The sequence below is a fragment of the Melospiza georgiana genome, chromosome 9, assembly GCF_028018845.1.
Source record: "Melospiza georgiana isolate bMelGeo1 chromosome 9, bMelGeo1.pri, whole genome shotgun sequence".
NCBI classification, from domain to species: domain Eukaryota; kingdom Metazoa; phylum Chordata; class Aves; order Passeriformes; family Passerellidae; genus Melospiza; species Melospiza georgiana.
Window position 1 is genome coordinate 9,563,049 of NC_080438.1, and position 23,599 is coordinate 9,586,647.

The 23,599-nt window shown below is 36.3% G+C and overlaps 1 protein-coding gene across 1 annotated transcript in view; it reads right to left on the bottom strand.

Moving 5' to 3' along the window:
- KCNT2 (potassium sodium-activated channel subfamily T member 2) overlaps positions 1–23,599 on the bottom strand; it is a 117,462-nt gene that overhangs the window by 38,205 nt on the left and 55,658 nt on the right. Inside the window, exons 10-15 of the mRNA XM_058030027.1 lie at positions 16,781–16,961; positions 14,567–14,731; positions 12,908–13,044; positions 11,010–11,073; positions 6,258–6,366; positions 904–1,012 (exon numbers count right to left, since the gene is read on the bottom strand). Coding sequence (XP_057886010.1) covers positions 904–1,012; positions 6,258–6,366; positions 11,010–11,073; positions 12,908–13,044; positions 14,567–14,731; positions 16,781–16,961 — 765 coding nt within the window. The remainder of the gene's footprint in view (positions 1–903; positions 1,013–6,257; positions 6,367–11,009; positions 11,074–12,907; positions 13,045–14,566; positions 14,732–16,780; positions 16,962–23,599) is intronic.

The window sequence follows — 23,599 nt, forward strand, 5'->3', positions numbered from 1 at the left end:
ACAATGTTTTGTTTTCCTCCTACTAGGAGATTTTAGTGCACACTGCCATTAAAATCTTGACATTTGTTGTTCTCAGTAGTAACAGTTCCAGGAAGAATTTGTTTTCCCCATTCTGGGCAAAGGGGAATACTAGAAATGTCATATAGAAGGTTAAATAACTCTGCTTATAAATAGATATATACTGGGTTCATGATTACTTGAAAAAGAAGTTAGCCTGTTACAAGACTTATATAGTGTATACGCAGCTATTCCATTTCTACAAATGTATTTAGAGATTCACTCTTTATTGCATCTGTCTGCCCACAACATTTCAATCAAAAATACCTTATTATTCCAAGAATACAGCATAAAAGAGATACACCAGATATCTGGTAAAATTATTTTAGTGAATTCAGAGAAGCTCTACCGTGACTATGCAGTCTGCAGAGACACCATAATTCTGCACCCCTTCCAGCAGTGTGGTCATGTTAAAATTAAAAATCATGGATGTTTGTTTGCCTCTTAACATACAGGCATAGAAGAGTAAATATCATATGTCATCAAAAAAACATTTTATTTTTTTTTAGTTCATTGAAACAGACCTTGAAATTAACCTATGAGAATAGATATTCTTAGGATTTGTTAGTGTTCATAAGTAGAACTTTGTGATAGAAACACTTCAATTTACTAAACCAGAAATTCAATTTTTTCGTATTTTATATTGTGAAGTGGCACAACAGCATGCAACAAACTCTTAAATACTGGGGGAGGATGTCTTCTCTTCAAAACTATACTGCCTTGAGTAAGGCATTTTGATGCTTTTATTGTGCAGAAAGTTCCATTTTCTTTTTTAAAACTGTAATTATTTGAGAACCCAGGGTAAGCTGTTTTCTAGATATCAGCTATGACTTTTTCTATACTTACTGTCCCCTAGATGTATGAACCAGCAGAGTGATTAATGTAGAAGTAGCTGGACATATGCAATTTAGAGCTAGCATAGCATATTTGAATTCCTCTTCACATACAACATGATCTGTAGGGAAAAAAAGAAGGATACAAATTGTTTTATAAAATTAACAGAACAGAATTATCACTTCCTTGTCTAGGAAAGTGGTGAAGATGGATCAATCAAAAGTTGGCCCAACATCTTAACTTTCTGCTTGAACCTTGGAAATCAGCTGTGTATGATTTTCCCTGTCTGTGCTGTCTAACATGGATGGCTACTGTTCTAAACCCAGATCACAGTTAAATGCTCTCCAGGGCTTGCTGATAGCATGAAAAAGAAATAGAAATTATTCTTTAATGTAATTCCCATATAGCTGTGACAGTATTGAAATAGTATTGACAATATTGAAAGGGACAAGCACAAAACTTGTAACTGCTTGTCAGTCTAGAAACATCAATTCAGAGAGGTTTTGTAAAACCATGAAGGCATTTAATACCAAGTCAATTTTTCCCCTCTGAATATGGGCTTTGGTTCTTTTGATGGGATCAGAATTTGCTCCTAATCAGAAAGAATATTACAAGTATTCTTGTAATGATCAAAACATAGGCACATGAAAATTGCTGAGTAAAGGCAGGCAAACAACCTCCCCAGCCAGACCTGAACTCTGCACATCTGCTTCTGGTTTCACCAATGTGACACTGAAATCCTTAGAACCTCCTTGCCTCTCTAAGCTGCTTTCCTGACAGAATTTATTGTATAGCTATAAGCATGACACTTCCTGAAAATAAAAGTGAAGGCATATTGTGCCTTCTCTGTTCCTTTTATTTTGAAATATCTAGAGGCTTTTCAGTAACAGAATAATTTACTACTGAATTGAGTAATTAATTCTCCTATTTTCTGAAGATCAGGGCCTATTTAAATGTCATAGGGAAGGGATGAATTTAGTTATATAAAGACACTGTCAAATATAGGACAAAATGAGATTTTTCTTCCTGTAAATATATTTCAGCTGTAGCAATTAAATATTTTCTGCAGAAAATGTTTCAGATAGAAATATGTTCTTTTAGTTGACCATATGCCATTAATAAACCTACTTGAATTTCAGACTAGAGAGGGTAAGGCATAGTTGGCGGCTTGAACAGAGTATCTGCAGTCCATTACCATTAGTGAGATGACAGAGATATATGGAAGTGAATACCACCTTCCTGACACTGAAAGATAGAGAATTCTTGCTAATTTTTAATTTGTTTAGGATTTTGCCAAATAACCTCCCCTTATTTTTTTGTTTGGAATGTTGTCATATTATAGCTAAACATTTTGAAAATAAAAGAAAAAATACACAGGGTAATGATTTCATCCTCTGTTATTTCAGATCTTGTATTTGAACCCAACCGTACACGCTGGCCTAAATATATACAAATGGAAGTTAATAAATCACAGATGGCACAATGAAGACGAAAACTGTAGCTTCAATCCTCCAGATGCACTCTACTCTCTAACATCTATGGTGAACTTTCTTGGCAGATCTTTATGTAAAATATAATGCTACCAAAGAATACAGCATACAGCAGAGATTGCTGTCCTACAACAGCCTCTTAATCATGTCTGTAAGAGATTCACCTGGTGTTGTCAAGTGTTTTTACATCAGGAGCCTTGGAGTTGGACTTTTGGACTATTTTTGCACCTGTTTGAGACTCTGACCTTCTGCAGGTAAGTTCTTGTATTAGACACAGACCAGGTCAAAAATACCTTGTTCATTTCTCCAATTATTTGACAGTTTCCAGCCTTCCTATAACGTTAACTGTGTGTTCTGTGTATGCTCAGGCCTTGTCTTGAGGAGGATTACAGAGAACTTTGACTGCTGCCTCTTTCAGAGGTGAGCAGGGAGGAAGCTGGATGACAGCTTTCCCCCTCCTCAGGTCTGGGACATCACTTGTGGCCCCTGACAGCAGGTACCAGAATCAGCAAATTACTCATGCAGTGTGACAGTGAGGCAGCCCAGGAAATTGCAGTTTGTCTTGAAGTGAATATTAAATATGTCATATCAGCTTGCCAGAGAAAGAAGTATTTTGATTGAGTTTATACTAAAGAAATATTACATGTAGAATTTCCGTAAGTTGCTGTTTCTGTTGAAAATCTATTTTGACAGCAGTTTTGTTGCTAAGTCTGTCTCAAATGGATGTAGTAATGCAGTGGGGTGAGTTATGGTGTCTGTGATGTTACTGAGGATAAAACAGACTCAAAATACTGATTTATGCCTGCAGCAGCAGCCATGTGCTAATAATGACCTAGACCTGGCACAATTATTCTGAGAAACCTTACTTTTGTCAATCTGATAAGTTAACATGACCACTACCAGATCTGATAGAGAAACATGCCCATCCATTACCTCTAGACTATTTTTATCTGTAATCGGACAGATTAATCATCTGCTGCATTTAATATCCATTTAGGTGAATCTGGACTATGTTTCTTTGAAATAAACTACTGAAGCTTTGATGTCAGGCTTCAATAATCTGTGCTAATTCATGGATGCATTTTGAATAAATAGATAATGTCAAAATGTATCCCCATTTCCTGGAATTATAATTATATTTAATTTCCAAATATTCAAAGTAAAGGATATATATACACACACATACACATACAGACATACACAAAAATTATAAAAGTTTTAATTCCAGCTCAGAAAATATTGAATTTAGTAGTCTCTGAATTGCATAAATATATTGCTCTGCTGTGGAAAATCATCATTTTATTTCCCTTTTGTGCTGAAATGCAGGGCCAGGAGGTTGCACCAAGGGTACATGGCCTTTTGTAGCCTTGTGTGTTTGAAAGAAAAGTGGGAAGATTAGGAATCTAACTGCCAGCATTACTGAAAGAAAAACTGGGCATATCAAGGCATTTTTATATTGGAAATTACTAGGGAGAAATCAAAGTATTTCAGCTCAAGAAATAAGATAGCTCCCCATCTGATGACTGTGATGTTAACAGTGACTATGTATTTAAAGTGTTCACACCTTAAACTTGCAAAGGTTTTGCTGAGACAAACATTTATGCCACTGTAGCAATGTAAGCAGGTTAATATTGTAAACAAAATAGTTAAAATTCACTGTTAAAAATATCAGAAGGCACAGAATGCAAGGATGTGTGTGCGGCACCAGGTGGAAAGTCAAGAAACCTGACTTTCTGACAGGTCATATGAGCCTGGCCAAAGTGCCTCCATTCTCTTGCTTTGAGGACAAAAATAAATTCTCATTCTCTCATTAAAGACAGGGAGGATGTTTAAGTCTTGTTTACAGGATGGGAATACATTATAACAATTACTTTTCCCACATACTGTTCCCTACTCCTATAGGAACATGCAGTCAGTATCTGAATTTCAGGACTGCCTCATGCAATCTAGGACTGGTCAACCTAATATAAGCTGCTGAGAAAATGGGCTGCTAGTGCTTTATACATTTTTAATGTTATTAAAAGTTAAACTTTAGTTAGGAGGCCTATTTGGTTGTATTTCTTCTAAATTCAAAAAGTTCATTTTTGACAGCTATAGTCTCTAAACCAGTGTGTAAAGAAAAAAAAAGAAGAATAAATGCTATTACTAAGTACGTCAGGTTTATAAAAATGCCCACTATTGTTCTGGGAAGCCTCGGGAAGAAAATAGTCATTTTTTCAAGGAATATCGGATTTAAAAGAAGCTTTTACATTAAGGCAGTAATAAAGCAGCCCTGAATCATAACAGGAAAAGCACTTAGAAAAATGTTCCAGGTGGTTGTGACAAATTTCATTTGTAAACACTCTGGACAGGTCTGCAGTCTGCAGCCCCCACTGGGTACATGTTTCAGGATGATGAAGTGTTGGGTGACATCAATACCAAAGGGAGATCCTCTCAGCAAAATGTATGCCAACTAATATTGTTCTCGTGGCTCCAGCAGTGCCTAAACATTTGCAGTAGGTGAGCATCCAGTGATGATGCTGAAGTTCAACTGAAGGAAATTTTACCAAAATAGGTTTTTTTAGTTGTTGTTTTTTAGTTTGGTTTTTCTTTTTTTTTTTTTTTTTAATATGGTCCAAATTCTATAACACTTCAAACAGACATGAAAAATTACCTCTGTTTTAAAAGTCCAGTTGTATATAAGCTCCTACAGAGACAAGCCATTAGGAATAATGAAACTCTCTTAAAAGCTCAATTTGGAACAACAAATTAACACAGTTACTGATAAAGGAAAGTGGCCATGGCTAAGGGAGCAGGGATTATGTTTGTGCTGGCTGGTTTTAAGGGGGAGATGAAAAAGTACCATCATTCTCATCACAGCATGAGCCTTATTGCCCTCTGTGCCATTTCATACTTGAGATTACACTTTTATAACTTCAGAACTGCTACTGATGGGTTTTCTTCTTCTTTCTAACCCAGTGGTAAATTCCACAGCTTTTAAAATTACAGCTTTAACTGTTGCTCTGGAGCAGTTCTGCTGGAATTTACTTTTTCATCACATTCTGGGATGATGGAGGAGACTAATATTTTTCCAAAGAGTTGTTTTTATTTTTGTATGAATCAGCAATCTTTTCTTCCTTGGAATATAATTCAAGAAAACTGAATTTTCAAAATTGCAGCTGAAAAGGAAAGCTTCTCTTTTACCTCAGAGCTATTTCTCCAAAAGCATTTGTGTGTTTTTGCACGTGAGCATTTGTACATCTATGTACTTGCATAAGTGACTGATAAAGACAGAAAGAAAGAGAAATATATAATGCAGAGAAATAGTTTGTCAGATAAAAGGTGGTTACAAGAGTGATTTTCTCAGATTTCTTAACATCATTTTGCATTTTATGCCATGGTTTCTAAGGCATGCGTTTTACTAGATATAGAATTAAATTATATATCTCTTTCCAAAATATTTGCAAGCAATTAAAATCACATTTTCCATACCACTTGGTAAAAAAAAGTCCAATGAGAAGATTTTTCCCTCTATCATTTGTTGGACGAAATCTGAATAGATCTTCTTATACAGCCCTTAGTAACTATGTTTTAGTAGACAGAAATGAATTACAGACATGGGTACAGTAAGCTGGAGACTTACCTGGATCTGGACTAAAGGAGTAGTTACACATCAAATAATCATACTCTCTATATTATGTAGCATAAAACTGTTAATTCTTAAAATGCTTGTAAGTAAGTCTTTGCCATGGCTAGGATGTGTATTATTTTACAAAACTGCACATTTAATCAGTTTCTAAGTAGTAAATACGCCCAGGGATTCTCAGTTTGTTGTGTTCGTGAAACAAACTGCCAAACACTGACAAGTGCTTCAAATGCCAGCAATCTTCCACTTACCTGCAAACTTGATGTGGAATTTATTCTCAGGCTTCAGTATCTGAACATACAAAGGACAATTTGGAGCAAAGTCTTTAACTGCCCAAGCTCTTAAAATAGTTTGGTGATCCTAGAAGAAAGAGTAGGAGGGGGTGCCAATGAAATAAAAATAACCATGTCAGATTAGAAAAGGAATCTATTTGCTCCATTGAAGAAAACTCATTTTAAGACGATGTGGCACCAGCTGGTATGGATGTTTATGTGCAAGTTATATAATTGCTTTACTTATTAATTTCCAGCAATCTTCCACTAATAAGGTATTTTGAACCTCTCCTATTTTTCTGCAAATGCTAATGATTGTGTTATTTGGAAAGGGGTAGCATTTGGATATGAAATGATTGTGTGAAAACTTAAGATGGCAGCGATTAGTCATGTCTAATTAATCAAGAATTATGTAGCATAGATGTCCTTACAAAGAGACTCATAATTAAAATAGCATTAAATTATGACATCAAGAACTGAGAGTTTAAAATTGTGGGTGACTCTAAAACTATCAGTTTAATTAAAAGCAGATCTGAATTTTTGTGGAACTAAAACATTTGCACAACTGATGTCAGGATTTAGCCAGCTATTAACCAAAGATTCCAAGAGATTTTTCAGGCTGTTAAGTTTTTGTTCTTGTTACCACATGGCAAGAATGAGTTAACTGCAGGGTGAACACTGCTAATTATAAAAGTCATCTATGTGGTAGTGCATTCATATTTTGAATTTTGTGACATAAGACTAATTCCAGTGTATCATCCATCAGATTTTTATTTATTTCAAAACAAACATTTCAGAGCAGTATCTAGGAATCCATTCCTGGATTGAAATGCCTTACCTAGTCATGAAATTGGTGGTATTTAAAGATAAAATGTAAAGAATGATTCATTATATTTGCAGCATCAGCAGTAAGAAAAGGTTTCAGACTTGTGAACACAAGGGAAAATCTCTGCCTGGAACAGAGTGTAATTGACATTTTCAAACCATAATATTTTATTATCAATTGAGATGTTAGCAAGTTTTTCTACTAGAAAAACTAAAATGGAGTAATAAGAGGATGGCAAAATATCTTATTTCACATTTTTCTTATTAGTCATTTTATAGATGTAGGATTGCTCTGCCATTTAGGAGATTTAAAAGCATGGGTGTGACCTGCTGTAGGTTTTCCTTGAATGTAGCTGCTTTTTTTTTTTTTTTTACTTTTCTATAACATATGGCAAGCTACCCTCCTCAGAATTTTGTGTTTGTGTGTGCTGTTGGATTTTCTTGTTTTTCTTAAGGTAATGACACACCAACACAGCTAGAAGCAGCAAGTGACTAGGTAATGTGCTAGATGGCTGTCACACAGATATGCTACATGCCTAGAAATATAGTTATCTCTATGTTAGATATTTTCTTGGATTTTTTTAATTATAGTTTTTTTAAAGCCCAGTTTTATCAGAATGTGCAATGATTGTTAAATATAAGAATAAAGATTTCAATATAGAATTATTCAAATTACACTTTAAAAACTCAAACCTAGACCCATAGATCAACTCAGTGAGTATGCACTGTTAATCCAATAACCTTACATTAATGTTTCTTTTTTTCTCTTTCCAGTTGGTATACCCATGTGTTTGTGTACAATAGCTACGTATTTGGTTCCCAAGTTTTTTGCTCAGTTATTCTCCCAAATTCCACTCTGAAGAAGGACTCCAGGGGAGAGAAAGAAAAATACAGGTAGGCACCTTAAGCGATTTCTTAGATTCAGTCTCTTCATACAGTATTGTGGCTCTCTGTTTTAAAATGTAGCAATTTCTATGCTATATTGCAGTCACTTTAAAAAATGTTCACCTTTCTCCCAATATATGGTATATATGTACCCACAACTAATAGAGGTAAGTGAAACAAAATTATACTTCTGTTCCTATTATTAAATATATGTTTCTTTGGAAGGTGAGTGAAAAAATATGATCACTCTTCTGTGTGATTTCCACACAATGACCTGCAGTCAGTGATCAAAAATTACCACAGATACAAACAGTGATGATTATAGAGGTGATATTTAAGTTCATGTATGAAAAGCTGCAAGTTTTAAAGTGGGTGTATTTCAATCATAAGAACTCAAGGAAATGCATTTAATATGTATTTTAAAGTAGTTCTGTTAATTGAACCTCTTTTTTGTCACACATAACTGGATAAATTAGTTATACCCTGCTATGTTTGCATCCATATTGTGGTGCCATTAAGGCACTGTAATTTAGATTACCAGTACAGCAGAGTCACACAATTTGATTAATGAAACAGAAAAAAAAAAGATGCAAGCTTGAATTGCACCATCTCTGAATTTTCAGAAAGCATTAGAACAAAGCTGTCAGCAACAGCGGAAGTGTTGTCACTAGAAGTTATTAACTAACAAAATAGCAAGCAATGAACAGCCAGGGGTATCCATGGCAAATGAGTAAATCCTCTGCTTGAGCATTGTAGCTGGGGGGATAAAAACCCTCAGAAAATCACTTGAGTAACAACAGCTCTTCTGGTCAGGAATCTCCTCCTTCTATTTTGACAGCTGTCATGCATAGAAGAGGGTCCAAGGCTCTTTTAGCAGTTTGTCAGCTTCTCAACAACAGCAGGGTGGAAAATCAGTGGTACTCATAAAGATTGTTACTGGGATGACAGCTGAACTTCCTTCAGCCCTGTGACAAACAAACCTCTATACTAGCATGAGGCTGGAGCAGTGTAGGAAATACAATAAATTTCATTTCACAGCCCTAGGGGGCAGTAAGATAAAATAGTTTTTTTTTAAAATTAAGAATTTTCCACTTGCAGTATAAATAATTGCATTCTCTGTGAAAATGTAATCTGACAGCAAAAGGGAGAACAAGGCAGAGACGTGACACCTTGTTTCAAAGCTTCAGAACCCACTGACCCTGAGATATCACTGTGGCCCAGGGGAAGGGACCAGGAGATAGTGTTTGGTGAGATGTGCCTGTTTCTGTGCTCCAGGTACAAAGAGAAATGAGATTTAATAGAAGTCTGCAGTGGCAGCTGAAGTGTGCCAGGTCCCATTCTGGTGTTTCCTGAGGGCAGGAAGGAAGAGCTGCAGTGGGCCATGGCTCCAGAGCCAAAGCTGCACCATGCTGGCCACAACGGATGGGAGCTCTGGGAGCTCCATGCAGAGCCCACTGCCTGCCCTACAGCAGAGTCCAGCAGAGCTGAAAATTGGCTTTTCTCTGCATAAATTCTGAAGCAGTTACGAGCAGAGATGAGCAGCTGACTGGTGGTATTGCTGTCCTTAATGCTGCGTAAACCTTCCCAGTGCAGTATAAATCACACTGATTTTATGGGATTTCTCATCTGTAGCCACTGTGCAACTCTCAAGTACATTATGTGAAATGAGATGTTGTAGCTGAATTATTCTGAATTATGAAATCGTGACTGATTTAGATAAGACACCTGGGCTATTTTGAAATTTTTCAGTCTCCTAGAAGTTACAGGTATTTTTCCAGGTATTTGCAAGAACTCCTGCTTGTTCTTACCTTTAAATACCCAGACACTCTGTCACTTCCAAGCAGTAGTTCTGCCTTGCTTGACTACTCTGGGATTACTCACTGCCAGTTCAGTGGCTATCACTGCTATATTTTCAGGAGTCTACTGCTGATGAATCAAGTTCAAAGTCCTTAGGTCAGTAAGTTTAAATGTTATAGCAGGAGCACAGATTTATGTCTCAGGGAACTCAGTGAATTTCTGCAAGGGATGGGTCCAGAACAGGATCTTTAGCTAAGATCTTTCAACTAAGTTCTGATGCCAGATGAAGTAATAAGTGGTTGAAAATATATTAAGTAATGTTACAGATATCATCCAAAGCTCTCATTTCCAATTTTTTGCTATATCTGTTTTCAACATTTAGAAAAATTATTGCTGTTTCTTACAATGTAGCACTGAAACAGTATTTTTAGTTGAGATCACTTAAAATATAATTACTGAATTTTAAATATTGGTTGTGTCTTGTTAGCCAATTTACAAGCATCTTCAGGGATATTCAGACTAATACTGAACCCTTTTGGAGTTCAAGATTGAACAGAATGAGGCAAGACTGCAATAATTTATTGTAGTTCACATAGTGAAAAACTTCAACTTATGTTCATAAATCCATCCTCAGTGGAATTTTTATCTGGATATCTGTGATCAGTAGATAATTTCACAAGCTGGAGGAGTTCTAGTTCATACAGTTTTATTATTTTATCACAGATGCACTGCACAGAAGTTGGTATTAGCAGTGTTCCCTTGTGGACAGTAACTTACCTGACTGCAAATAACAACCAGCATGAGTAAACCCACAGAATCTTATTTAAAGAATCTTGCAGTTTTTCATTTTTAAAAATGACCAATATGAAAAATGGTCAAATAGTGTCATATATATTGGTTACTTGTATTACTTACAAATTTATTTATGAAGTTGAATTCAGGCTTTACTTCATTAGTTCTGAATATACCAGTCAGTTGATACCTGTGTCTTTTCTGATTTAATAAATACAACTGATTAAATTGAATATCTAGAGCAGTTCAGGTACTTTGAATATTGACAGAGCAGCATTCTTGGAAGTGATTAATGAGCAGTTATCAATGTATCCATGTATCTACTATGACAGTACATTTATGCTGTTCTGCCCTTGTTGCACAATAAAGAGCTGAGAAGGGGGTAAGGGCAGTAAATCCTGCCCATCCTATCATTCCTCCCTCCCCACTTACTGCTGCTGTCCTGTCCACCTCACAGCGGCTGCTCAGGATGAAGCAGGCTTCAGCATTGTCCATCCTGGAAGAGAGGAGACAAACCTGTCACAGCCCAAGCAGGCACCCATGGACTTGTGTCACACAGTCAGATCTTGCACAGGGACACAGAACACAGACAAAGCTGAGTCTGTTCTCATTTCTTACCCTGGTGACAGTAAAATCTGTGCAAAAGTAGTAAAAGCAGAGTGGCCTTAAACTTAATTTGTAAAGTTTTTATCTGCCATGATAAAAGCTTTATGTCTGGCAGGTGAATAACGAGCACCAGCCTGCCTGGTGTGTAAGAGTGCAATATGCAGAAGTTATTACTGGTGAGAATGAACTAGAGGGGCAGGTAACAGACTTGTCTTGCCTAGTGAGAGCAGAAAGTTGGGTAGATGTACAAGAGTAATGTGTTTGGGATAAATAACAGACATTTCTGTCTATATATGCATTAAATGAACTCTTTCAGTTCACAGTGTCTCTGATTAGAAGAAATCATGGGATCTCTATGAGTAATTTTAGCTAAGCATAGAAGTAGTACTGGGAAGACAGGAAAGAAGTTATAGGAAAGAAAATTCAGTAAAATTAGATGAGATTTTTTCTGCAAAAATGCAGTCTTTTGTAATTGGCTATTCATTGCTGATGCCGTCACCCAGCTGTTGGTATTCCTTTACTTTTTGGTGTTATCTTTATCATGTTATTTTGACATTGGTTCACATATAATGTACGGATACATTTTGATAATGAGACCCTTCTTGATTAATTTTTTGTTGTTGGTAAATATTACTTTATTTATTAGAAGAATTTTATCATGTGCCTTATTAGCTCCTCAGTACATTATGTTCTCATTAAAAAGAAATGCACAAACATCTTGGGTACTGGGTTATATTTCATATCCAATGTTCTATTAAATTCCCACTATGCTTCTTCCCTCAGGAGAGGTTGAAAATTATTCTGTGACAGGTACATTCAATTACATGTTCTGCAGGAAAAAGCACAGTTCCACAGCTGACTACCTCCAGGTTATTATAAGTGAAATTCAAGATTATATTTAGGGAACAGCCTAATTTTAATTCTTGTAATGTGTAGAACAAATGTCAGCTAAATCCACATATGAATTCCTTCTTGAAATCAGCAAGAAAGCAAAAAGAAAAAAAAAAAAAAGAAAGAAGGATCTCTCCAAAAGAAAATTTCTAATCTTGAACAAAGCTCTCTTGTCTTGTCAAATTTTAAACACTGTTTTTTCAGTGGCAGAAGTCTGAGAAGGTAACACTGCTCATGAAGCTTCTCAATGATGAGATTCTTAGAAATAACTCCCCTCAGGTAAAGAATGTCACAAATAGCCAGACAGGTAATAGCTTAATTTTAGTTATCTAAAGCACAGAGCAATGCAGATGAGTTAAATCAGTTGTTTGCTAAGAATCACCTTTCCCTCTCTTTGGAGAGTTTAAAGAGATGACCCTTCTGCATGAATTTCACTGTGAATTCCTTTGCAGCTCAACTGATTGAGCACTGGAGGGAGGTGTGTGTGAGGAACTTTGCTTGACTGATGTGTTTTGATAAATGTCACTCACTATTAATTGGCAGAGAGCATCTCTTAGCAGTGGTGGAAGTATGTGGTAAAAGGAGGGCCCTGAAGAGTTCACGTATGTATAGCAGAACAGCTGCTTAATGTTACCACCCCCAACTTAAAAAAACCAAAACTGTACATTGGGTTCAAAATTTCAGATATTAAGAAAAGCAAGTTCTATCAAAGAGCTTTGCTTCACCTTCTAAATAAACATGGTTTCCTTCTAGCACAGCTTTCTTTGCTTGTTAAACTTATTTATCAAACAGTATGAATGAAAAATAAAAAAGAATGGTCAATATTTGCCTACTTAGCTCTCAATAGGTCTTGATCTTTTAGGGCTGAGCCTTGCAGGTAGATAACTCTTTGGGACCACATTGGGATTTGTAACACCCTTCGGACCTGAGCATCCATCTCCGTAGGACACAAAATAACCACATAATAGTCCTGTCAAAACAGAAGAAAAAGGGGAAATAGTCATGGTTAATGTTGCTGGAGAATGAGTCACCAGTAACTTGAGATGTCAAAAATGTCTCAGATAAGACGCTGACAGGCAGAATTTATTTCCTCAAAATTTCTCCTTCACATTAATGGGCCAATCCAAACTGCTTCCTGTGCTACTTGGAAAAGCAAGGATGGTTTGAAGAATCCATAAGTGCACAAATGAAAAGGAGGGAAAAGTGGAACACGGGAGAAGAGAGCTTAGGCCAGGCTGGTGATAGAAATCTCCCTTTCTGCAACACAGAGATTTCTTAAGAAAGCAAAATGTTATTGGATGCAGTGCACCATCTGTATCCTTCAGCTTCTTGGTACACAGAATCATTAAGGTTGGAAAAGATCTCCAAGATCATTGAGCCCAACTCAATTTCAGCTGTGAAGGGAATGTACATGAGCCCTTTTAAATTACCTGTGTAGTACTGGGGCTTTTCTTCTTTGTTTCCAGTGTATCACAGAGCTTGACTCATTCTTCGGCTTAGTTAACAAAATGTTGTGTTTCAATTTGTGTTTGTATCTATAAAGAACTGGATTTCTTTGTGCAATTGCTTATGCCTCTTACTAGCTAATTGTTCTGGGGAATATATTGGATGTGGGATTTGGCAAATTGCTGCTCAGCCATTTGAAGGTTGTATTTGTGTGATTCTTGCAGTGGTTAATGAAGCATGATACCACAGGTAACTTAGCAAAAGACATAGAAAAGGTTTACTAAAAGGGAGAGTCTGTGGCAAAGACAATGATAACAAATCCAAATTGATATCTCATAGAAATAAGCTTCTAGATGTTCCATAAGCCATTTGACAAGTTTGCATTACCTAGGGAATATGTGTGCACTAACAAAATCTGTGTATTCTGTCAACATCTTTGTCCTTTGAAGTACATGTATTTATTTCTTAATTTCCACAATTCCAAGAGGATCTTATCTCTGCAAGGCTGTACAATGTGCTCTAGGATGACCCTGCCTGAGCAGGGAGGTTGGACCAGATGATTCCCAGTGGTGCCTTCCAACCTGACCCACACTGTGATTCCTAGCACTGGCAAAAAAACAAAGCAAAATGTGAAAACCAAAAGATGTTTTTAATTGTGAGGATTTTTGGATCCAGTCCCGAAACAATGGGGAAAAATTAAATTGAGTAGCTTTCATTTATTTTCTGTTTTTTGGGTAGAATCTAAGGAATTTACATGGAAATATCTGTTTCTAAAAAGACTGACACAATTCAACAAGACACTATTTCTACCTATTTAATCTTTTCCCCTCAATACCTCAAATTAAAATGCCTCCAAAATCTGAATCTCAGCTTCTTACTACAGGTTCCCAATTCAACTATCTATTCCCAAAATCAGTTTTACAAATTAAAAACATTTTCAGATACTTTTCTTAAAACAAACAAAAAACCAAGCAAAAACCAAAACAACAATCAAACAGTGGTTTTGGGCGGGGGGTTTGGGGGATTTATTTTTCCATTCTCAGTACCTGCAGTCTGGGGTGGGCATAGAATTCATTTAAGAAATCCATGAGTAAGTCAATCTTCAGAGAGCTCACACACAGCACAACGTGTTTTTCTGTCTGAGCTCTGTATCTGCTGTAGTTTCCTCCAGACTTTTGCCTCTCCATCCACAAATATGCCAACTGTTCAAACTGCAAGAGATGCTGACTGTCAGTGAAATAGAGACCAGTAGGTGAGGGCTACAACTCTAGAATGACTTAGCAATGTTGCATTGTTCATCTCACCCCCCCAATGAAAAGCTGCCTTTAGCCCCAGTATCTTTTTCTTTGTAAAATGTTCTCTAAGTAAGGTGATCACAAACCACAGCAATAGAGCCAGAATCTATTGCATACAAACAGCAATGAAAATTCATTAAAATACCATAGGAATACACTAAATCACAGGAGTTTAGAAAAGAATGAAGGCTGGTACCTTATTCCTTTAAGTATTTTATGCCTCTGAGCTCTCTTTTTCCAGTATTGTTACATAATTGCTTCCCTTGTATGAAAAGTTAAGTTTTCACACACATACTGTGAATAGACTTGGAAAGAGGCACCATTTTCTCTTAGTTTGGGCAGTAAATGTTCCCAGAGATTTTATAATGTTCTGAAGGTGATGTTCTGTAAACTCTCTTAACTGCCTTATAATTTTAGATACAACTTAAATACACAGCAGCTGCTGATACAGAAATATTGCCTTTGTCAGCTGAACAATATATGCAGGTAAGAGAATAACAGTCTGTAAAGAAACATACAAATACCAGTTAAAGCTTCTTGTAAGTAACACATGCTTAATACTGAGATCAATCTAACTGTATGGCTGTGTGATAGCATCTTTTTCTCCTCCACCTTCCACTGATGGAGAGGCCGGATCATGAATAATAACTGATTTCATTTCATTGCAGGGCTCAGGAGAGAATGCCTCCCACTCCATTATGTGTATGGAAAACTATATGAAGCCCCATTATCGCTACAAAGGTATAAAATAAAGCAGCTAATAATAGGTAAATTTATGTGAAATTCCAGTAGATTCTAGGTTATGTGCTGCTCCTGTGGGAGCCTAAAGTATATATCAGAACCACCTTAAGGATGAAATTTCTATGTCCTAGAAAATACCAAATTTCTTAAAGAGAGCACATTTTAGTTTTCAATAGAATCTATATTTTACTAATTTTTCACTGGGTGAGAATATAATTGTGTTGGTGCATATGGCTATGAATACATACATTCAATATTTAATTAGAGTGTTAAATAACTTCAAGAAAATTAATGCTGAAAGCTTAAGCTTCCACCCTCCCAGGGCTTGCGTGTTGTCTGCCCACACTGAGCTTTAGTTCTCTGCCAAAGAAGCAGAGACTGGAAACTATGGCTGTGTGAGAAACTCTGGAGCTTCATGGTCTAGCAGGTCTGCTGTAAGCTTTGATAAAAATGCAGAGTGTCTCCCCACATCCTCTTTTGCTGGCACAAGGGTGGGTGATCACCCTGTGTGGAACAGTGAACATCCTGGCAGGGTTTCCCACGTAACCTCAGGGTTTCTGTCATCCAGCCTCACCTAATGAGCTGGAAAACGCTTGGTACAAATTGAACAAAGCTGACTGACTCCTTGAAATACTTGGATTTTCATAAATTGCTCTTTCCCTGTTGAAACTGTTAGAAGTCCTAAACTTAGGCAGGCATGAAAAATTCCTAACTGTGCTGCTGGCTCTGTGTGCATGTGTTCCATACACAGCTGTGAACCCAATTTGCTTGAGTTGCAGATTTAATGAGATTTTTTTTCAAGTTAGCACTGAGCTGTAAGAGTAAGAGAGGAAGTGGAGAGAACCAAGATTAGAAACAGGGAGAGCCTGCAGAGGAAAAGCTGTACTCATAAAGAAAGTGCTGGCTACTGTTGTGGAGTTTTTTGGTAATTGCTCCATTAATAACAAATCCATATCTCAGGATAAAGGAAGGCCTCTGTGGTACATGACTGGTGCAAAAAACTTTCATCAGCACTTGAAAACTGTTATCAATGCCCTGTTTTTTAGTATAAATCTAGAGTATATAGGAGAACATACAGGAACAAGGGAAAAAACCCACAATAGGAGAGATAGATGGTTCTTTTTTCTGACATTTTCTGTGCAATAATAGCAGTAACGATAAATTATTTCAGTTCCTTTGTTTCAAAAACAATTCTAAAGAGAAAAAAAAATAATCCGCATTTACCTGTATGGGCAACACCACAAGAGCAACACAGATCATAATGACAACAAGCAGCTTTGAAGGCCATATCTTGGGTGTAACATCCCCAAAGCCCACAGTAGAAAATGTCACTATGCAGAAATAAAGGGAGTCAAAGAGAGTCAACCTGTTTCCTGCTCGTTCCAGATGCTGAATTCCACAAATACTACGTAGAAAAGAATGAATAAAGACATGAAAAATAAAAACTGTTCAAGCTTGATGATTATACGTGCAGAAAACTATTTTCAGAATTTATAAATTGCTTAGCAAAGACATTTTTTTCAAAGAAAAGTAAAAATTAGTATCAAACCAGAAGTGCTATATCGTTACAACTTTCAAGAGTCATTTGTAATAAAAAACACATTTTTGATTATTCTAATATGATAGGCACAACTGTTGCTAGGTTCTGCTTAGTGGCTGTTGTGAAGGAGAGGTGGTATATAGAACATCATGGATTGATGCAATTCCTTTCTAAACCAGAACAAAACAGATGGTATAGAGCTGCCACCATTCAACATTTTTTATAGATATGTTTCAACTTTTTCAGGGAGGTTTGCTTGCTGCCATGGCCAAGAAAACTGCACATACAGCTTTCTGTAAATCTGTCTCTCTTTGTGCTAGGCTCTGGCCCTTTCTGTGGCAGAGTTACTGATGTGAACCAGTTCTGAGAGCACAGTTGAATATTGGGAGGTTTCTTGTGGTACAAATGGGTACTGACTGTCTGGAACAAAGTGAATGTGAGAACTGCAGTGTACTGAATTATCAGAGGAAAGAGCATCCAGGGTCAGCCTTCAGGTAGAAGTGGGAGGTGAGAAGTGGCGAGATTCTGCTCACAGAAAGTACAGAGTAGAAATACGGGGCTGGCTGGGTCTGTAATAGCAGAGCAAGTGGAGTTCATCCCTTCCAGTCACACATTCCTGAGAAGAAGTAAACAGCAGCCCAAGTTAACTGGTAATTACTTTTCTTGGAATCAGCATGATGTGCTTTTGGTTTTGAGACGCTGTAACAGAATCTCTCCAGAGGTCATCCTGCTATTTCAAACATTGCAAATTTCAAAAATATTTCACTTTGTAAATATGTATCACGGCAAAGAGCTTCCCAAGCTTAAAATATGATCTTCTCTGATACAGTGGAATTACTTAGTTCACTTCAGGCTTCACTTAAATTATATTCATCTACATTAAAAAAAAACCCCAAAAAACCTCAATGTGTGAACAATCCTGAACAGCACTTTTCCCCCTTGGAGCTAGCAGGATGATTTCTCCTCAGAGAATTAGATAAATAATTAATAAATCATATCATATTCCTCAGTAATTAATCTAGAACACACTAAATATTATTTCTTCATGTATGGTATCCAGATGGTAAGAGTCCCTCATTAATATCTGCCATGGGAAGACCTTTGCATCACCAGGGAGACCCTGTGTTTATAACAGTGTTATCAGTTGTTCTTCTTTTCTCTGTTCTGTTCTCCAAATATAATTTAGCTGTGGCAGTGGCATTTCCAGAACATATGGATCAAATTCCCTGTTTCCTTTTCACAGTTCTAGCATTTGTAGTTTTCACACATCTCAAAATGTTCTAAAAAGGGTGGGCTTTTTTCCCTGTTGTTTGCCTAAGTTTCATACTTCAGTCAGAACTGATATTTATATTCCTATCCAGTTCATCCCACATTTTTCACTGGAGTTGTAATCCAGATCTTCCATTATTTCACTATGTTCACAGTTTTGCTGGAGTTTTTTTTTTTTTTGGTTTTTTTTTAGTAAAAGGATAATTATATTTTTGTCCCTGAAAATACTAACAGAAGGACTGTAAGTAATTATGTTAATGAAGATTTCTTTTGGTCTCAGACAAGGAAGTTTCTCAGCTAAAGCCTTTTCTAGTTTTAATATGAAATAATGAAGTATATTGTAAAGGCACTGAAGCATGGAAAAATGAGCTATTTTAATATCAATATTCACATACATTATGTTTAGTTTTAAAAGCAGAATGGAAATGAATTTTTAATTCTTTGTTTTTATTATTCCTATTCACCTGTGTGCATTTTCTTCTCTATAGTTGCCTTTTGTGGATATATCCCTAAATACATAACCTTCACTTCAGGAATTAAGCTCATAAGGGCCAGGAAAGCAACAGTTGCACTGAGCCAGGGATATGGTTCCCCTCCAACAGGACTATTACACCACTGCCCTCAGCAGATTAAATATCTGTAGATGTGGTTGTATTGAACCATAATGCATAAGCCTATCATTGGTGGAAATGTAATTTTTCTGGTGCTCATACCTGTGAAATTGCTTGATGTTTGTAAATGCAAAAGGTCAGCTTTACCACCTGTATCTGACAGGATGGATTAAAATATAAAACTTTGGTATCATCAGGCTGTTTTTTTCTAATTTTCAAGGAATTAGTAATGTCTATTTCTTGCTTTTTTTGTAAAATCTTAACATTTTTAATAGCTTAATGATAGAAAAATCCAGATCTTGAATTATTGTTGTTGTTGTTGTTGTTATTATTAAGATTTCCACAGCCAGCTGAATTGAAATAAGGTAATATACCATGAACCATTTCAGCTTTTTCTAAATGAACAACAGAATTCCCATTGAATTTGGTGAGATCAAGATTTCATTTGATCAGGTCTATCCCCTTACAGTTCTATGTATTCCTATTCCTTGAAGCCATCAAAATAATGTGTCTGATCCAAAATGTGTATTCAAGATGTTTTTCATTGAACTTAGTGGGCATGAGCCAGAGCTTCCCACGCTTAGTTGACAATTGAAGTCAGCAAGATGAGGGAGCTGCTTCTTTGTGGAAGAAGAAATTCAGCTCTTTTAACAACTTGTTGATCAAATTTATTTCCCTCCTCAAAATTATTTGCGCCTCATTTGCAGTTGTACCAAACTGTACTTGAAGCCCTCACCCTGTATACAAGGGAATGATAAATCCAAAATCAGGATACCAAGTCTGGGTGTTTTGGTGCTCTGCTGTTTGTCTTTACTGGAGCCAGAGAGTACCAAACTGCAGAAAAAAATGATTTTCAAAGAGACAGTCTAATTAAAAATTAAAATATTACCTCTGTGACTACTCTCCCAAGAACATTACACTTTCAGCTCACCAACTATGCCTTTAGAGAAATGTTACTTAGCATTGATAGCACATTCCCACCTGTCTGGGAATTACCTGATTACACTGCAGAGAGTGCAGTGGAACATCAGTGGATACCCAAGAAGCCAAGTCCACATGGATTAGTTATTCCATTCCCCACAGCTCATTGACATCTTTTAATACATCCCAATTCCTAGATAAGTAGTAGTATCAGCTTTCTTTTTCAGAAATGAAGTGTTAATCATTACTTTCAGCATAAATTGTGCATGTAGAAGTACACTTATTTCTTATGTTTCCTGACATAATGAAATGTGCAGTAATTCAGGCTTCATATTTTGGCTGGTTTGATATTTTTTGTGATATTTTTACCTCCTTGTTTGCTTCCTCTTCCTCTTTCATCTCTTGAAGCTAAGTAATTTATTTAGTCATCCTTGGATAAACAAAATTATTTCAAGCAGGAAAGGAATGTACAGTAAAGGCAATGCTAACACCTACTTGTTTTTGTGGGGAAAATAAACCACTGTAATAATCAGTACACAGGGAGTCCCTAGTCAAACACAAGGCCAATTCAGCACCTTCTATGCCAATTTTAGGACTCCTGTGAATTCAGGAAGGTTGTCTTTTCACAATGGATCTAAGAGAGGCACTCACAACAAAACAAAATTGCTTCAATGCAGAGATTTAGTATTTTTAAAAAACCCCATAGAAAGCCAAACTAGTGTCTGCTGAAGCAAAAGTACCATCAGAAAATGTATTACAAAGATCCAGGGGATAGAAGTATCTTTCCAAACACTCTGCTACCACTGCACTTTGAAAACAAAAAGAGAATAACATGTAATCTCTGAAGACTGGTAATGTTTATTTTGGGTATTATTTGAACTTTTGAGAGTTCAGTCTCTGTTTTACTGGAAGCTTTCTTTTTAGTTCCAGGAATCTTTGTTTGCTTGAGTATCTTATGTGCCAAAACCAACTCCTGTTTGTAAATAAGCTGTCTCTACATGCTTATATATAAATAAAATAAATACTGCAGAGTAAAATAATTCCTGAGACAGTCAGTTTTTTATCATGCTGCAGAAGCATGTCACAGAAATGGATGTAACAAGAACCATTTGGATAGTATTTTGCAAACACTGTACATTAACTACCCTTATTTATAACCAATTGTTTAGAGTCTATTTGATATCAGTTTATATTTTCATTTGTCAGCATTGACAAATTAATCTGATTTCTACATTTTCACTTTTAGAGAAAATTATTGTTTACACATGCAGCTTCTTGAGGTCTAGAATAATGCACCAGAGGCTGAGCCAAAAGTCAGAGCTGCTTCTGTGTGCTGAGGATTAGGCAGCAATTGCAAGCACTTCCCTTTGGACCTGCACCTTTGAGCTCCACCTTGTGTAATGACTTTGCCATGTTTGCAGCAGCTGGCTGAAGGGCCTGGCTAATGAATGTGTTGAAATCCACATGGATCCATTTTAGCAGATTCAGTGTGACTCTGGGGCAGAGGCTCAGTGCTTCTGTACCACACAAGCTACACCTCAACTCGCTCACGAGAGTAGCAATCCTGCTTAAGCAAATGCCCTCAGCAGTTTCTCACATCTAAAACTCTGAACAATTTCCTCATATCTGACCAGAGAATTGTGATGCTAGAAAAAATTAGAAATCAAACTCTCATTATTTGATTGTCCTGAACTGCCAATTGTTGTTAATGTTATTTTAACAATTTATGAGCTTACTATCACAGATTTTTTCTTTTTTCTCTATGAGAAAAATTGGAATTAACTATCAGTCAACAAAACTGTTAACAGACGACTAGCAAATATTCATGGGTAAAGTACAAATACAGTGAAATACTGAAGAAAAGGACCCTGTTGACTTTCCAGGAAATACAGAGAAGAATTTGAGACATATTTTACCATATTAGTGACTGTAACTGCTTATGGAAACTTCCTCAATCTCTACACCAAAATAAAATGTACCTATAGAACATTTCATTCTTCAGTCTCACTCTAGAAGATCTAATATCTCATAAAAGTCTGATAAATGTATAGAGGTCTTGCTTAAAAAACTGGCAAAAGGTGCTCCCTACTTGCCAAAGATGTTAATATTAAACTGGTGCCCACCTTAAATCCTTGAAATGAAATTGGTGTTGGGACCAATGCTGTATGTGGAGAATGCCCTGCTTTTTACAGAGGAAAACAGTTTTTCATACTAGAAATTGTCTCTGTGGGGTGTTCAGTCTTCTCTAGAACATCATGTAGAGCCAGATGCAGTTTTGTCCCATATTTTAAAATTAGACATTATGGAACAGCAATTCTCAGTGTGGAGATTTAGTATTCATGTGATCATTAGACATGCAATTTTCACAAACTCTGGGTTGAATACTAATATAACTGGAGTGACATTAAAGTGCATTTTTTTCATTCCCTGTATCAGATACATATGGAAATACTGTCTGTTGACTTCTGAGTGACAATACATGCAGAATGTGAAGGTGTTGGTAATCACCCTACCAGGGACCTAAGAACCTGATGCTTTCTGACAGAAACCCTGACTCTTGTGTAAATAATGAAGAGGCAAACAAAAAGAACAAGGGATATGCAGAAAATGCAGCAAGTAAAAGAGTGAAGCAACAATCACAAAATACTCTGACCAGTAACAAAATGCTAATCCCATCCAAAAGCCCTGAAGATGAGGTTTTGACTTGCTAAAAACCAAATGCTTTTATTTTTTCCAAGCTTGTGCCTCTTCTCAGGTCTTTTCTAAAATCTGTGAGTTTTTTCTAATTTATTTTCTGAAAGCAATTTTCCATAAACAATATTAAAATAGGAAAAAACCCACTAGTTTAAGTAGATGTACAACTTTCATAAAGCTAATATGACAATTTGGTAAAATAAATCATGTAGGATATATCAAATTTAAGCATTACAATGAGAAGTTGCTATTTTCACTTTTCATTCCACATAAAAGGCTTTAAAGCTGTAGGAATTACTGAATTTCAAGACAAAAAAATATTAATTGCATATAAGACAGTAAAAGAAATGAGGGAACTGCTGACTGGAAAGACGAAGGTTGTCATGCTGCCTTTAAAGTAAATAGGTAGAGAAATTCCCACGCTGTTCTTAGCTGGTAACAACTGATCTAACAAATGCAGCAGATCAGCTGCAAGGTATTGCCTGACAGGACAAAACAGACACTGGACATTGTGGTTTCTTAATATTAATGGACAAAAGCTGTAACAATCTCAGATATTTTTGAAACTCTAATGTCACTTCATCTGACAGTTCAACATAAATCTTTCTATTTTTCCGGATATATTTTTTCAGAGACCAGGATTTAGTTTCATACAACACTGTCCCTTTTCTTTTTTTTTTTTTTTTTCAGAATCACAATAGGGAAGGGGAAGAGTTGGATTAATTCAACAGGCCTTGAATCAAACCTTTCAGTTCTGTGGGACTTGGAACACAAGAGGTAAGGACGATGAATTTACTTTCACTACACAACAATGCCACCATGTCAGAAATTAATTCAGACTTTCTCTTCAGATGGAAAGGTAATTTTTGTTTGTATTCCAATTTTATCTTTATCCCAAATGATGATGTTTGGTGATATGATTATTACTTACCCATGGTGTCCTTTATAAGCATTTTCCTTCCCCAAAGATCAGAACATTATATGCAGCTAATGGTTGCAAAAGCTCAA